The 14,828-nt window shown below is 36.7% G+C and overlaps 2 protein-coding genes across 2 annotated transcripts; one reads left to right on the top strand and one right to left on the bottom strand.

Moving 5' to 3' along the window:
- Positions 1–244: 244 nt before the first annotated feature.
- Positions 245–4,012, bottom strand: SAG18 (senescence associated gene 18). The gene is made up of 7 exons (XM_008220562.2): positions 3,809–4,012; positions 2,755–2,854; positions 2,542–2,662; positions 2,308–2,429; positions 1,778–1,899; positions 1,527–1,686; positions 245–598 (listed from the first exon to the last, which is right to left on the bottom strand). Exons 1-7 carry the CDS (start codon positions 3,933–3,935, stop codon positions 466–468), a joined length of 885 nt encoding a protein of 294 aa, XP_008218784.1. The 5' UTR covers positions 3,936–4,012; the 3' UTR covers positions 245–465.
- A 994-nt stretch (positions 4,013–5,006) lies between these two features.
- Positions 5,007–14,574, top strand: LOC103319069 (ARM repeat superfamily protein). The gene is made up of 21 exons (XM_008220561.2): positions 5,007–5,500; positions 5,616–5,748; positions 6,822–6,958; positions 7,071–7,116; positions 8,440–8,652; positions 8,846–9,349; positions 9,437–9,571; positions 9,677–9,892; positions 9,971–10,060; positions 10,148–10,392; positions 10,500–10,588; positions 11,017–11,057; positions 11,447–11,477; positions 11,559–11,681; positions 11,765–11,982; positions 12,104–12,199; positions 12,310–12,422; positions 12,652–12,787; positions 12,924–13,028; positions 13,428–13,828; positions 14,235–14,574. Exons 1-20 carry the CDS (start codon positions 5,226–5,228, stop codon positions 13,626–13,628), a joined length of 3,147 nt encoding a protein of 1,048 aa, XP_008218783.1. The 5' UTR covers positions 5,007–5,225; the 3' UTR covers positions 13,629–13,828; positions 14,235–14,574.
- Positions 14,575–14,828: the final 254 nt, after the last annotated feature.

Genomic DNA, 14,828 nt, shown 5'->3' with positions numbered 1-14,828 from the left:
GCAAGTCAGCAAGACTCGATTAGTATGGTCGTCACGTATGAGTTGGAAGTTTTCTCAAATTCCAGAAAAACCAGGAAGAAACAGAATATGAAGCCCATAGTTAAAGAACAAAAAACCAATATAATATGCTTAGATTTTTCTACAAGAAAGTTGCATGGAGAAGCAAATATTGATCATGAACCACCGCAACCCAGAACATCCACATGCCACTATGAACATAATGGAAATGAGCAACCCCACAATCAAACTAAAGAAGTTGTATGAAAGTCTTTATATACAATATGGAGATGCGTCTGTACTTGGTGCAACTTTGAAGCAAAATTACAATTATTGTTTGCGTGTGCGGCCAATGCCAACAACTAAGTTAGTGTGTGACTTTTTTTTCCCGTATCCTTTCTTGTCATCTGTTCAAATACAAGTGAAAAGTTCTCTTCTATTTTCTGAAATTGATAACTATAAGCCAGATTATTGTGATTCCACAACTGGAACTGTTGAGTAGGTACAAGTGTAACTCTCTACTGTGCCATTGCTCTCTACCGTGCCATCAGTCTTTCTAAATTTAGTCCAGGAAATCTTCCATGTCTTGAGCAAACTTTGCCTGCATTATGTGTGTGTGTGTGAGAGAGAGAGAGAGAGAGACAGAGAGAGAGACAGAGGCAGAGACAGAGGCAGAGGCAGTCATGTTAGAGCACTACAAATAAGGATGCTTTTATAACAGGGTCAAACGAGTAACCAGAATATGATTCTATTTTATCCCCCAATTGACTCCCTTATCAACTAAAAATTAGAAAAAGAGAAAAGAAACAAAAAACAGCCAGCCAATGCCGAGGCACCTAGGCCAAGAATGGCGGAGGGGAGGGGAAGGGATGGAGGAATTTCCCTTTTTCATATTTGTTGTTTAAACTTTCAGGGGAAAAGAAGAATTAGAATCTTACGGAGGAAAAAATAAATAAATGGAACATTTCCTTTTCAGGTTCAAGTAGAATCACTCCAGATGGAAAAATGATATTCAGAAAAACAATTTGTACCTTCAGAAAACATATATCAACATACTATGCAGTTTTGTCTGATTCTACCAAATAAATCAGATCAATCTAGCAGAAAAGCATATTTACTGTAGATTTTACTCGCAACTAAGGCACTAACAATTTTCATGAAATTCAACATATCCCGTGGAGGTGTTCAATTCCATAAATACAAAACCAGAGATGGCATCATGTCAAATGCACCACTAACTAGTGGATGGCACGAAAGAAGAAAAGAATAAAGTTAGTCCAAAGCATCTAAACATGATAAGTCAGTTCTCACAAAAAAAAGGAGGCAACTTAGCAGAGGAGCTAGCAAAATATGAGTTTGGTTAACTTCTACAAATTTAACGTGCACATGTAATTATAGTATACTATGCATCCAAGCTAAACAGATATGGGAAAGTTCGAATTTCATCATGATGCCTATTTTAAAGACATCCCATATATCTCTACATGCACCAAAGAGTTACGAAATAGTGTAGGGAATATAATAAACACCTCTCTGGTTCAACAGTCCTCTTAGCAAGCATAAGCGTCAAGAATACAGGAACCATTGCAGCGCACAAGTGCTTGAGGGTGTGCCCACTGACGATATGATGAGTCCAATCGTAGATCACTTTATCAGCAGCTTCTTCCACCTTAGCTAAAAGATAGAATCCTGCAATAACATGAAAAGTTCATAACCAATATAGTGAAAATACAAGGTTTTAGGAAACAACAAAGTAACCCATGTTACTAAAAACGCAAACCTGCTGCCCAAAGCCAATACGTGGAATGAGTGTACATTGGAGGCAACAATATAGCCATCACAGGAATGGCAATGCAAGGAAGAAATTGGACCATAGCATATGGACGGAGGTCATCAAAGAACCTGTACAAGGAAATTACAGAAATTATTTTTTACTGGAAATGGAGTGTATAGAAAACAAGAAACTCGGTTTGATTATGCAAAAGTCTCCTGAATATATGTTTACAGTTAAGTTCCCAAAAAAAAAACAATTGTAGCAAGGGATTAAAAGGTAATAAGGATATGCATTTGAGACTGCTCCGAAACCCATCCTGGATTTACAAAAAACCTATTTGCTCCCAAAACTCTATAATCCCAATTTCACTGCATGCCAGTAAAAGTCCAAACTCATTTTCGTACAGAAAACTAGTCACACTCTAGTAAATATACTTCATTAGCTACAAAGAAGGAAACCCAAGTTCTCAACAGTACACAATAGAGCTTGAGAAAAAGTTATTATTATCATGAAAAGGAATAAAATATAGTGCTTGCCTCCAATACAATATGCTGACAATACCCGCCAAAAGCAGAGGTATGATGGAAATTGTTCCCTTCCGCTCATCAATCCTTTCAATGATAAAGATTGCAATGATCGATGTGAACGCAATTGTCATCTGTAGTTGTCATAAGACACAAAAATAAATGTGAATTAATGTAAAATATGGCATCTTAATAGTAGTTGACATTCTATATAACAAATGACTTTTGTTGCAAGATCAAACTCACTGGCAAGCGATCCCACACAAGACGAGCGTCATTTGGCTTCAGATGATAGTATGAGGATCCGATTGCAACAGCAGCCACACCGATGTAAAAACACGTCCAACCCCAAAGCTCTCCTTGCAAGCTATTATTAAAATATCAAAAATAAGCACTGACTGTACAATAAAGCTTTTAATCCATTCTAGGCATTGTACATGAAGTAAAGAACCACAGTACCTGAACTTAAAATAATCCCCATAGTAGCAAAGGACAAGACCAATGAGACCAATAACAAGGAAAGGGAAATTCGAAACCACATTAAGTGTATTAGGGATACCTGGAAATAAAATGAAGATGCCATGTTACTAAAATGGAGTAAAAAGTTAAAAAGGATTAAATAATGAATGCAACCAAAAACCTAACAAATCCCAGAATAAGTTAAAGTAGTATGTCTGGCCAACATCTGAATCACAACCATAAACAGAGAGTCCTAAGTTCATAACCTGAACCATGGTTGATAATAAGTTATACTAAAATTATTCTTTCCCACAAGAGCCACTAAATTACAAGACAACCCAACATACCTTACACTTAACAAAACTCTGTTAGAAATCACTATCAAATTTGAGGTTTGAAGAATAATCAATATTTTAGTTTGACTCTGAGCTTTTTCTAAAACCTTATTACATCAACTTGAAAAATCAGTAGAAATCTAAAATGGGGAAAAGCAATATTAGAAATGAACCCAATTTTATGTCATCACTCACAAAAGGCTGTTCTGCCCCAAAAACTGGTTCATATCTTTGCTCACATAGGTTATGATTAATCCTAAAAATCGCGAGCCAATATTCACAGCTTAGCTTAGCACAACCTTGCAATGTGAGCTCGTTAAACACAAATTCTAACTATGTTAAGCATTATGACATAAACAGGAATTGCAAACTCTATTTTTCCCATTATCATATATTTAGAAATAACTGCAATTTGCTAACCAAATATATATTTCACTTATTCCAGTCCTTAATTACAAGCCCGTATACTTCCAACAAACTAAAGTTCACACCCAACCTGAGTTTTGATGGCTCCACAATAACCTAGGGAAAGGGGCAGAAAGCAATATATGGTTTTCAATTTCTGCAAGAACTACTATGCAATCACTAAAGTTTAGCCCAAGATCTCAATATATGTATAAAACGACTCATACAAACAAACAGACACATACATACTGATTTGTACATATATATACACATAAATACAGAGAGAGAGAGAGAGAGAGAGAGAGAGATTTGACCCAAAAACTCGCGCTGATCAGCGAAATCGTGGTAAGCTTCAGACTGAGGGATGGCAGGAGTGACGATCATCAACACCACAAAACTGAGAATGGCTACCCCCCAAGCGTACACTGTCCTCTTCTTCATTTCCCTTCTCTTCTCTACTTCTCCAAATCGTCCCTGGAATTACAGTTTGGTTCGGTTGGATCTTCGGCCAAATGACAAGGCCCGTTTTAACCCGGAATTATAGTTATTTATTATAACACCCCTACGTTTTTTAGTGTTTTCACAAAACTCTGAAGTTTCAAAAACTACACTAACATCCTTACATTTCAAATTGTTTTCACAAAATCTTTTCTCTTAAGTTTCCATTAAAATAATAATAATAAAATGCCGCTTTCCCTTGAATTATTTTGTCAGCCAAAATAGTACTAAAACTCATACTTATATAAAAATCCAATTTAGAACTTAAGGCTAAATTTTTACAACTCCATCCAATTTGCTTTCAATTGTAAGGATAAATTTGTCCTTTTATAAAGTGTGTACAACGAAATTTTAAAAAAATGAAAAGAAAAGAAATCATAAAATAAAGAATGGTATAGTGTGTGAGAAACTGCATTCCCTTGTTATTTAGATTATCGCTTATACTTAAAATAAATATATTTTTTTCAATAAGTGAATAGTTTTGAATTATTTCAAATTATTCGAAGTGTTACAACAGTATTTGGAAACATTTTAAGATTATTTGGGGGAAACATAGGTTATGCAAAAATAGTATAGGTGCATACGAGCCTATAATATTTTTAGAAATTTAGGTTTATACTCATTCTTAGTACTAGTGTTATAGATAAATACTAAACCATTAAATTTCTATAAAGAATCCAAAAAAAGGGGAAAAATGGACTGTCCATTTTTTAATTTAACAACACAATATTTACAATATTTGATATTTTGATATTTACAATGGGGAGAAGGGGATGAAAATAACAACTCTCATTGGTCAAGACTCAAAAGCATGTCCCATGGAATTAGGTGAAACGGTGCCGTTCTAAATATTTAGCGCGCCACGAGTCCGAGTCTGTGAGAGACCTGGGTCCACTGCATTCCACCCCACAGGCGACAACCGTATTTCCAAATTACGAAATTACCAACACTTTGTCTGTCCACTGTCCCCACAGCGTATAAAAACCCTTCACTCCAAAGCAAGCAGACTCCCTAAAAACCTCAAAACCCTCACACTACAGCACACACACAGCCTCCATTTCCCCTCGCTGGGACCTCCCAAAACGGTGTCGCACAACCGATACCAGAAACCCTAGAAAATCAGGGAGAGAGAGAGAGAGAGAGAGAGAGAGAGAGAGAGAGACACACACACACACACACACACACACACACTATAGAGAATTGCAGCGAGGCAGACAGAAAAGGTCAGACGACATGTCGCAGTCACTGGAGCTGTTGCTGATACAATTCCTGATGCCGGACAACGACGCTCGGCGGCAAGCAGAGGACCAGATAAAGCGGCTGGCTAAAGACCCTCAGGTAGTGCCTGCGCTGGTACAGCACCTGCGCACCGCCAAAACTCCGAATGTGAGACAATTGGCGGCTGTGCTTCTGAGGAAGAAGATCACAGGACACTGGGCCAAGCTCTCTCCCCAGATCAAGCACCTCGTTAAGCAGTCCCTCATTGAGAGCATCACCATGGAGCACAGGTCTAAGTTTATCTCAATTGCATTGTTTTGATTTGGGATATGTATTTGAATTGCTTTGTTTATTGAGTGTGGCAAGAAGATGAGATAAATTTTTTTTTTCACGGTGTTTATGCAGCCCTCCAGTGAGGCGTGCGAGTGCCAATGTGGTTAGCATTGTTGCAAAATATGCGGTCCCGGCTGGAGAATGGCCGGATTTGCTGCCCTTTCTGTTTCAGTGCAGTCAGAGTGCACAAGAGGAACATAGAGAGGTAATTTCCATGGAATTCAGGAAGAAACCCTTTTTCTGTTGCATTCTCTGTATCATTCCTCCATTTAACTGCAGTGCGAAAATTAGAAGGCATAATGCACTTTGGATGTATGTATATCATCTCATGCATGAAGGGGTTATAAGTGATTGATGTACGCCAATGTATACTGGGAAGTTGTCTCCAATATGGTTGGATTTTAGAGAAAATGTTGCTTAATGGCATGCTTCCAAGGAAAATAGCTTCTTTTTGTAAAATATGTATTTAGAGAATGCTGGCTCTGATGGAAAATGGTGGAATTTTCTGGGGCATGCATTTGAAAATTACAAGGGAAATTAGTAATTGTGGCAGGGTAGCGGTGACAGGGAGAATCTATGGGGGCGATTAAAAAGACATAATATTATTTGGATTTTTTACCACATATCTATCTCCAATAACTCCAAAAAAATTGAGGATCTAGAAGTCTATGCAATAGCATGCCCAATGTGTGCTCTATCTGGGGCTCAAACACCATGGGGATTTAAAATATAGCAACTCAAGCAAAAAGGCAGCTTGTTTCTCTCCTTTGGAGGTTCTTCACGTTTTTTATTGGACAGCTGTCTGCTATGCATCTTTATTTATATCCTATTAATAAAATCTTTGAGTTCGTCATAAAAATCAATTCAAAGTGAAGCCAAAATTACACATCTCCAAAAACTAACACAAGCATGGGGTATTCTTCTTGGAAGATATCACAAGTATTAATTCCCAATTCAGACAAAAATCAAACACAAACCTGCACTTTAGTAGCTGTACCAGTCTTCCAATCACGGCATGACTAAAAGACAGGGCAACTGGATTTTCTTACATTGAGTGGAAAAAAGATTTGCGAGGAAAAATTCCTGAAGCATGAAAGAAACAAACTTTTTTGTAGATGAGACTATATTCGACAAAATATAGTCTACTGACAGCAGACATAAACATCTGAACATTCCACATCATTCAATAGTTCATGTACACTATTATTTATACTGGTCTGTAGTTACCAGATTCAATGTATTAACTGATATGGTTGGTTTTACTTTGGTTGGAATAAGGTGGCATTGATCCTTTTCAGCTCTTTGACTGAAACAATAGGGAATACATTTCGACCACATTTCGCAGATTTGCAAGCTCTTCTTCTGAAATGCTTGCAGGATGAGACGAGCACCCGTGTCAGAGTTGCTGCACTCAAGTAATGCTTATCATCGTATATATCTATTATAATTTTGATATTTTTGTGCTTCTTTTTCTAACACGTGATTAGCTTGTATTTGCTTATTGGAATCTTTTAATTATTATTCCAGGGCAGTGGGGTCTTTTCTGGAATTCACTCATGATGGGGATGAAGTGGTGAGTTTCTATTCATGCTGCCTGTTTATGTTATAAATGAAAGTAAAGCGTCATAAATAAATACTTTTCTTGTGTGTATCTTATTTATTTATTTATGTAATAACAATATGTCCTTCAATGTTGTTCATCTGCTTCTATTCTATCTTTATACTTGGGTAAGTTGGACAACCTAATATGATATTGAAGTGGTAAGGTTCCTATAGTGAATTCACTTTAAAAGGAAGCAAGAAAAGTACCTCAAGCATGAAGGCTGAAACTATGAAAGCACTTAGCAGATAAGCCTTTTGAAATATAATCTATTACAACTATTATAGTATTCATATCCTTATCTATCACCTTAAGAACAGGAGTTGTCTTTTCTTGATTTAGAAAAAAAAAATTCAGCCTTCTGTTGGTATGATGGAAAATGCTCTTGATGGTTTTGGCAAGAGTAATATTGATTTAGCTCAGATTTTGTCTTGCATTGCACTGCCTTGTTTTGTGACTTATTTTTTTACAATATAGGTCTGGTTGTCCCATGGTGATGTTGAGTTTGATGTATTTTATCTAGTGAACATGATTATATATTCCATTTCTAGTTTTCTGCAATATTTTTTAGTGTGGCTAATACTTTGATTGCTCATTTGGTATGTCGGCCAGGGAAAGTAATGATGCTTAAATTCCATGAAACCTGATCATGGTTGGTTATGCGTTTTTATAGCTGATGAAAGTACCGATTTTCAGAGTGAGATTCTTAGCGAGGCCATAATGTGATTTAACACTTCAAGAAAACGATTGGCAATCCTCTTTGAATCCTTGAAATAAAATTTCATAAGAGAATCACTCTCCCTTATCAAAACCATGGGTGACAGTGAATGGTAATTTTGGAATTAAAGTTAAAGCTCAATTTCCCAGTATTAATTTGTACCAAACAATAACCACCCTATAATCAGATTAACCATTCGAACATAATATATATATTTTTTTTTGAAAAGAAATGATAATATATTGCCAAAGACAGAGAAGGATACATGAAAATAATCGTGGCTAAGAGGGCCACAGGGCCAACGGGCCAACGAGAAAGAGCAATAGAAAGTACAAAAAGCTAATCTATAGAAAGCTGCAGAAAGCTAATCTACAGAAGGCTAATCTATCAAAATACTACACTATTCGAACATATGATCCCAAGTTTATCAAAACATGATGATCTTATTCCTTTGGCATTTTATTCCAAGCAATCTGTTTATCTCCCTAATTTCTTGCATTGCATGTCAGCTAAGATTTTGCCAGCGCAACTCATCAGTTCTTTAATTTTTGGTATTTATCTTATTCATACCAATGCAGGTCAAGTTTCGAGAATTCATTCCTAGCATCTTAAATGTATCAAGGCAGTGCCTTGCAGCTGGCGAGGAAGATGTCGCTGTTATTGCTTTTGAAATTTTTGATGAGTTGATTGAATCTCCTGCACCTCTTCTTGGGGAATCTGTTAAATCCATTGTGCAATTCTCTCTTGAAGTTTGCTCAAGTCAAAGTTTGGAATCTAATACACGTCACCAGGTTAGTAAAAAGGGTGAATATTTTCGTTGTATTTTCTCTATGCTCTCAATCCTTGGTTGAGATTGAGATGCAAATTTGTTGGGCTCACAAGTCTAACTTACCTGCGTTTAGATAGATAAAGTCTCTGTCTCTCCCCTATCTATCTCTCAGCGTGCGCTTTCTTTGTCTTTGTCGTTGCTTTGCTATCTCTCAGGCAATTCAGATAGTTTCGTGGCTAGCGAAGTATAAATCCAGTTCCCTCAAAAAGCATAAGTTGGTCATCCCTATTCTGCAAGTTATGTGCCCATTGCTTGCAGAATCGAATAATGAAGATAAAGATGATGATCTTGCTCCAGATCGAGCTGCTGCAGAAGTTATTGACACTATGGCTTTGAACATACCAAAGCATGTTTTCCACCCTGTTTTAGAATTTTCTTCTCTAAGCAGTCAGAATGCAAATCCAAAATATCGGGAAGCTTCTGTTACTGCTTTAGGTGTCATTTCAGAGGGTTGTTTGGAATTGATAAAAGATAAGTTGGATCCAGTTCTTCATATTGTTTTAGGCGCTTTGAGAGATCCTGAGGAAATGGTCAGGGGGGCCGCATCATTTGCATTGGGTCAGTTTGCTGAGCATTTGCAGCCTGAAATTGTCTCTCACTATCAAAGTGTACTTCCCTGCATTTTGAATGCCCTTGAGGACACATCTGACGAAGTGAAGGTATGTTTGGTAGATGGAAGGGAATTACAAGATTGTTGTAGATCATTCGTATGTATGTGGTATGACTGAAACAATATATATGTGCAGGAAAAGTCATATTATGCTTTGGCAGCATTTTGTGAGAACATGGGTGAGGAAATTCTTCCTTTCCTTGATCCGTTGATGGGAAAACTACTGGGGGCCCTTCAGAATAGCCCTCGTAATTTGCAGGAGACATGCATGGTATGGTGGTCTTCTTTGGCCTAAAGATTTCAAATGTTTTTTTTGAACATTTTGTAGTTTGAATATTTACTGAATGATTTTATTTTCTTTTGCATCATATTGCAGTCTGCGATTGGTTCAGTTGCATCTGCTGCTGAACAGGCATTCGTTCCATATGCTGAAAGGGTTTTGGAGTTGATGAAAAATTTCTTTGTGCTTACTAATGATGTGGATCTTCGTTCACGAGCAAGAGCTACTGAATTAGTTGGAATAGTTGCAATGTCTGTGGGGAGAACTGGGATGGAACCGATTTTACCCCCCTACATAGAAGCTGCAATTTCTGTAACTACATTTCTTCTCCATTTGATTATAATTATTTTGTCTCAATGATTTTAATTTACATGCCTAGTATTATCACAGGGTTTTGGATTGGAGTACAGTGAGCTTCGGGAGTATACTCATGGATTCTTTAGCAATGTGGCAGAAATTTTGGATGATGGCTTTATACAGGTTTGGAAGGATTTAGTTGGTTTAAGGTTAGTGTAATTAATTCACTTGATGCCCATATTCATGATATTTTTCTTCTTTGGAAAACAGTATCTTCCTCATGTTGTACCCCTCGCATTTTCTTCCTGCAATCTTGATGATGGATCTGCAGTGGACATTGATGAGTCTGATGATGAAAATATAAATGGGGTTGGTGGAGTTTCATCTGATGATGAAGCTCATGATGAGCCCAGAGTACGAAATATCAGCATAAGAACAGGAGTTTTAGATGAAAAGGCAGCTGCAACTCAAGCTCTTGGCTTATTTGCACTACATTCGAAGACCTCATATGGACCGTATCCTTTTAACATCTTATTTGACTACTTGGTTAGTTTTCTTATTTTACGAAAATACAATGTTGAATGTATAAAATATTATTTCGGGATCTTTGACTTGCTTTAAGCTATTTGGAGGAATCATTTAAGATTCTAGTACGGCACTCAGGGTATTTTCATGAAGATGTTCGGCTTCAGGCAATCATCTCTCTGAAACGTGAGTTGCATACTTTTTTTCTGTATCTGCACATGCTAGGACAGTAGCAATTATCTGCTTGTGACATGAATTATCTCTACTGTGCGTTTTGCTTATTTTTTTCTTCTCATTCTTTAGCATTGCATATATTGATATCTACCTATTTGTAGAATAACATCATTCTATCATTAACAAGCGGAACCTTCTAATTAGTATGGGGAAACTTGTAGTTTCATGTTTAGATGTTCCCTGTTATGATTTAGTAGTATAAACGGACACACTTGTCTGTCAACTGTTCCCTCTTTTAGGGGTATTTGAAATTTGCATGGTCTTGGTGCTACTAGGGTTAATTTTATATTGTGTAGTTTTGTCTTGTTTTTCTGTAGATTGTTTGCCATTTAGTATCACTTCTCTATTAACAACCCATGTTCGTTTGATTTCAAATGCAGATATTTTAGTAGCAGCGCAGGCAGTTTACCAGAATCATAGTGTTAGTGGCAATAATCTCTTTCTCCATTTTTCTGGTTTCTCTGAACTTCGAAAGAGCTATTGTCTTTATCTAGTAACATCCATGTGTGAATTATAGCTGGTGTTATTTATTATGATACGACACAGGACTTCAGTATTGCAAACTTGTTTCATGTTACATATTCTAGTTTTGATCTGTAGATGTAATAGCATAGTGCATGCCAGATCCCTGTTATTCTGTTTTGCAAAAATTGACCATTTTACATATTCTAGCTTTGTTAATGTGTAATGTTAAAGTGCTTCTTGGAGCCACCTCTTTTTTAACCACCTTGGTTTAAAGTTGACACTATATCTGAATTTATTAGGTGCCAAAATGTTCTATTAAATTTTTTGAAACTGCTTGTTTTGCAGGAAGGACAAGCAAGGGCTAAGGAAGTTCTAGGTAAGATCATGAATTGAAAATGGCAAATATTTGTACTCCGTTTTCCTGTTGTATTATAATCAAATTCTTCATAATCTGCAGATACTGTGATGAATATATTTATCAAGACTATGACTGAAGATGATGACAAGGAAGTTGTTGCTCAAGCTTGTATGAGCCTTGCTGACATCATCAAGGATTATGGATATATGGCTGTTGAGCCTTGTAAGAATGATTTATAGTTGGGCGTTATTTTATTGCTTGAAGTAACTTCTAAATGCTGATGAAATAATGTAATGTGATATCAGATGTGCCTCAGCTTGTTGATGCTACTCTGGTACTGCTTCGGGAGGAATCAGCTTGTCAGCTGACAGCATCTGATGAGGAAATTGATGATGATGATGTTGTACATGATGAAGAACTGATGGACGCAGTTTCTGACCTTCTTCCTGCTTTTGCAAAGTCAATGGGTCCTCATTTTGCACCTATATTTGCTACGCTATTTGAACCTTTAATGAAATTCGCGGTGCGTTGGAACAAACATCACAGCATATTTGGTTGCATGATCTTACTATAATTTTCTTTCAGTTACAACTTTTACTGTTTTAAAAATAACTTTTACTAATTTGACCTATTGGTGTATTCAGAGAGCTTCACGCCCACTGCAAGATCGGACAATGGTTGTTGCCTGCCTTGCTGAAGTTGCTCAGGACATGGGTGCTCCAATTGCTGGATATATCGATGTAATCTTATTAAACTTTTGTATAGACTTTCATTTTAAAAGAAAATTAGGAATATAAATGAGCTCTAGAATACATCAAGCTAGTTTCTAAAAATTTGTATCTGATTTCAGAGGGTGATGCCCTTGGTACTCAAAGAATTAGCATCATCAGACGCAACCAATAGGAGGAATGCTGCATTTTGTGTTGGAGAGTTGTGCAAAAATGGGGGTGAGGGGACATTGAAGTATCCTTTATGTGAAGACTATAATTTCTTTTCCTCTTTCCTTATTTTGAACTTGGAATTTTCTTTACCTTCTGATTGGTGTTTTGGCCGTTGGGCGTTCAGGTATTGTAGGCAAGTGATGAACCATCTTTAAAATTATGTTGTTTTTAGGAGTTAATTTGGCATTGAAACCTATACTCTTAAACCTAGCATTTGCCTTCCACTTGTTTTTTCTTTAATCAAATTCCAGATACTATGGTGATATACTGCGTGGACTTTACCCACTATTTGGAGAATCTGAGCCAGATGATGCTGTTAGGGATAATGCAGCTGGTGCAGTGGCAAGAATGATAATGGTGCACCCTGAATCCATCCCATTAAATCAGGTAGTTCTCCTGAGGGAATTTTCTGACATAAAACTATATCATCTTCTCATCCTTCTTTCTTTTTGGTAGGACACAATGTTAGTGAAGATGATTTCTTTGGCTTATTATTGCTGAGATCTGTTTGTTAATTTTTCAGGTACTTCCTGTTTTCTTGAAGGTTCTTCCATTAAAAGAAGATCATGAAGAGTCTATGGCAGTATATAGTTGCGTCTCAACTCTTGTTTTGTCATCTAATGGCCAGGTCAGTTAATTGTTTGCTGATTTCAATCTGAGACTGGTTTAGACTAGAATGAAAAGATATATATCTCTCTCTCTCTCTCTCATGTATATATATATATATGTATATATATATACGTGTGCACGATAATGGCATCCGCACGATAATAATGTGCCAACATCCGGATGAGAGAAGATATATATAGTGAGCTTCTATTGAGGGGTCCCTCATATATATGTGAATGTATATTGTACACATGCTGAGGGATCTTTCTTTCGAAGCTCTCTATGTATTGGGTAATCTTAGAAGTTGCTAAAGTTTGGTTTTTTTTCAGTTTTTCTTATTTCCTCTTTTATATTTATTAATTTTTTTAAAAGTAAGTGACATGAAGTTTCTTACCCACTCCTTTTATGTTCCAAGCAGATTCTTTCTCTAGTCCCTGATTTGGTTAATGTATTTGCTCAAGTTGTGGCATCACCACTTGAAACTCCTGAAGTAAAAGCACAAATAGGCAGAGCTTTTTCTCACCTGGTTTCACTGTATGGCCATCAAATGCAGCCCCTTTTGAGCAACCTCTCCCCTGCGCATGCAAATGCCCTAGCTGCATTTGCTCCGAAAAGCTGATTCAGAGTGAGCCAGTGACTTTACGTCTCGTTGCATTTGTTACAAGAAGCTTTCTGATTGAGCCCGTGATTCTGGTTCTTCTCCATTGGTTTTTTGCTTGATTTTGTTGCTGAGATTTTTTCCAATCCAAAGGCTGGTATGTTATTCCCATGTTTTAGCTGGGATGGCTGAATCCTGGGAGGAGGGCATCATCCTGTAAGGTACGCGTCTGACCTATTATTGCGAGAAAATCACCAAATGGATGTGGAATAAAGAAACAGAGACATAATATTGAATAGTTAGTAAAGAAAAGACTATATAGTTAGGGAAGTTTTTAGATTTAATACTGAACAGTGTAATTATTGGGAAGAAAATGCAGACCAGGAAACTTGAACTTACATAGAAATTTAGAATGGTCGGGATATTCTTCCAAATTGATTCTTCGATGTCTGAGTTCTGATACATGTAGTCATTGAATATTTCATTTACTTGTAAGTAAGAAAGAAGGCTATACATGTAGTCAAGCTTTTTGGTATTGCTCCTATTTATCGATACAATTTTCAAGCATATACTGAATGTTGCAAATTGCATTAACCTTCTAATAAATGTTTTTGTTCATTCTTACAGGTGATCCATCTTCCAGTACTACCTCCATTTTTCAAGGCTGGAGATACTTGCTTTTTTCTTCCTCTATTCATTTGTTTCTTTTGTTTCCAATGGTATTCCTTTTCCCCCCTCAATTTCTGGGTATTTTTTGTTTCAGCGGTCATGTGGATTTTTAGTTTTTAGTTTTTGTTTGTAATATTTGTTTTAAGAGATTGAGGTTGTGCCCTTGTGGGTTTTATTATAGGTTTGAAAATTTCACCTTACCCTCATAGAATTAGTGAAAGATGACGTGTACAATAACAGCTTGTCTGTAAGTTTTGCTTGCAGAATTAAATTGCCAATGTTAATATGTGCTTTTATATGCCCTGCCTAAATTCTAACAAGGTCACTTATAATTTTTATAAACGAATGTCATTAGAAGAGTTTGGATCCCGAGCCTCTACAACTAATGCACCATCTCTAAATGCAGAGGCTCAGGATCCTTAGAACTCTAAAAAATTGGTTACTTTAGAGTTAGACATGGTAACTAAGAGCGTGAGCATCTCCAACAGCATATCTACCATGTTTGGCTATTCCCAAAAACTACAAATTTTTTGCTCCAATAGTCTTAAGCTA

Source organism: Prunus mume, linkage group LG2 (assembly GCF_029339155.1).
Source record: "Prunus mume cultivar Tortuosa linkage group LG2, ASM2933915v1, whole genome shotgun sequence".
NCBI lineage: Eukaryota > Viridiplantae > Streptophyta > Magnoliopsida > Rosales > Rosaceae > Prunus > Prunus mume.
Note: the sequence above shows the minus strand (reverse complement) of the source record. Positions and strands in the feature narration are given on the sequence as shown.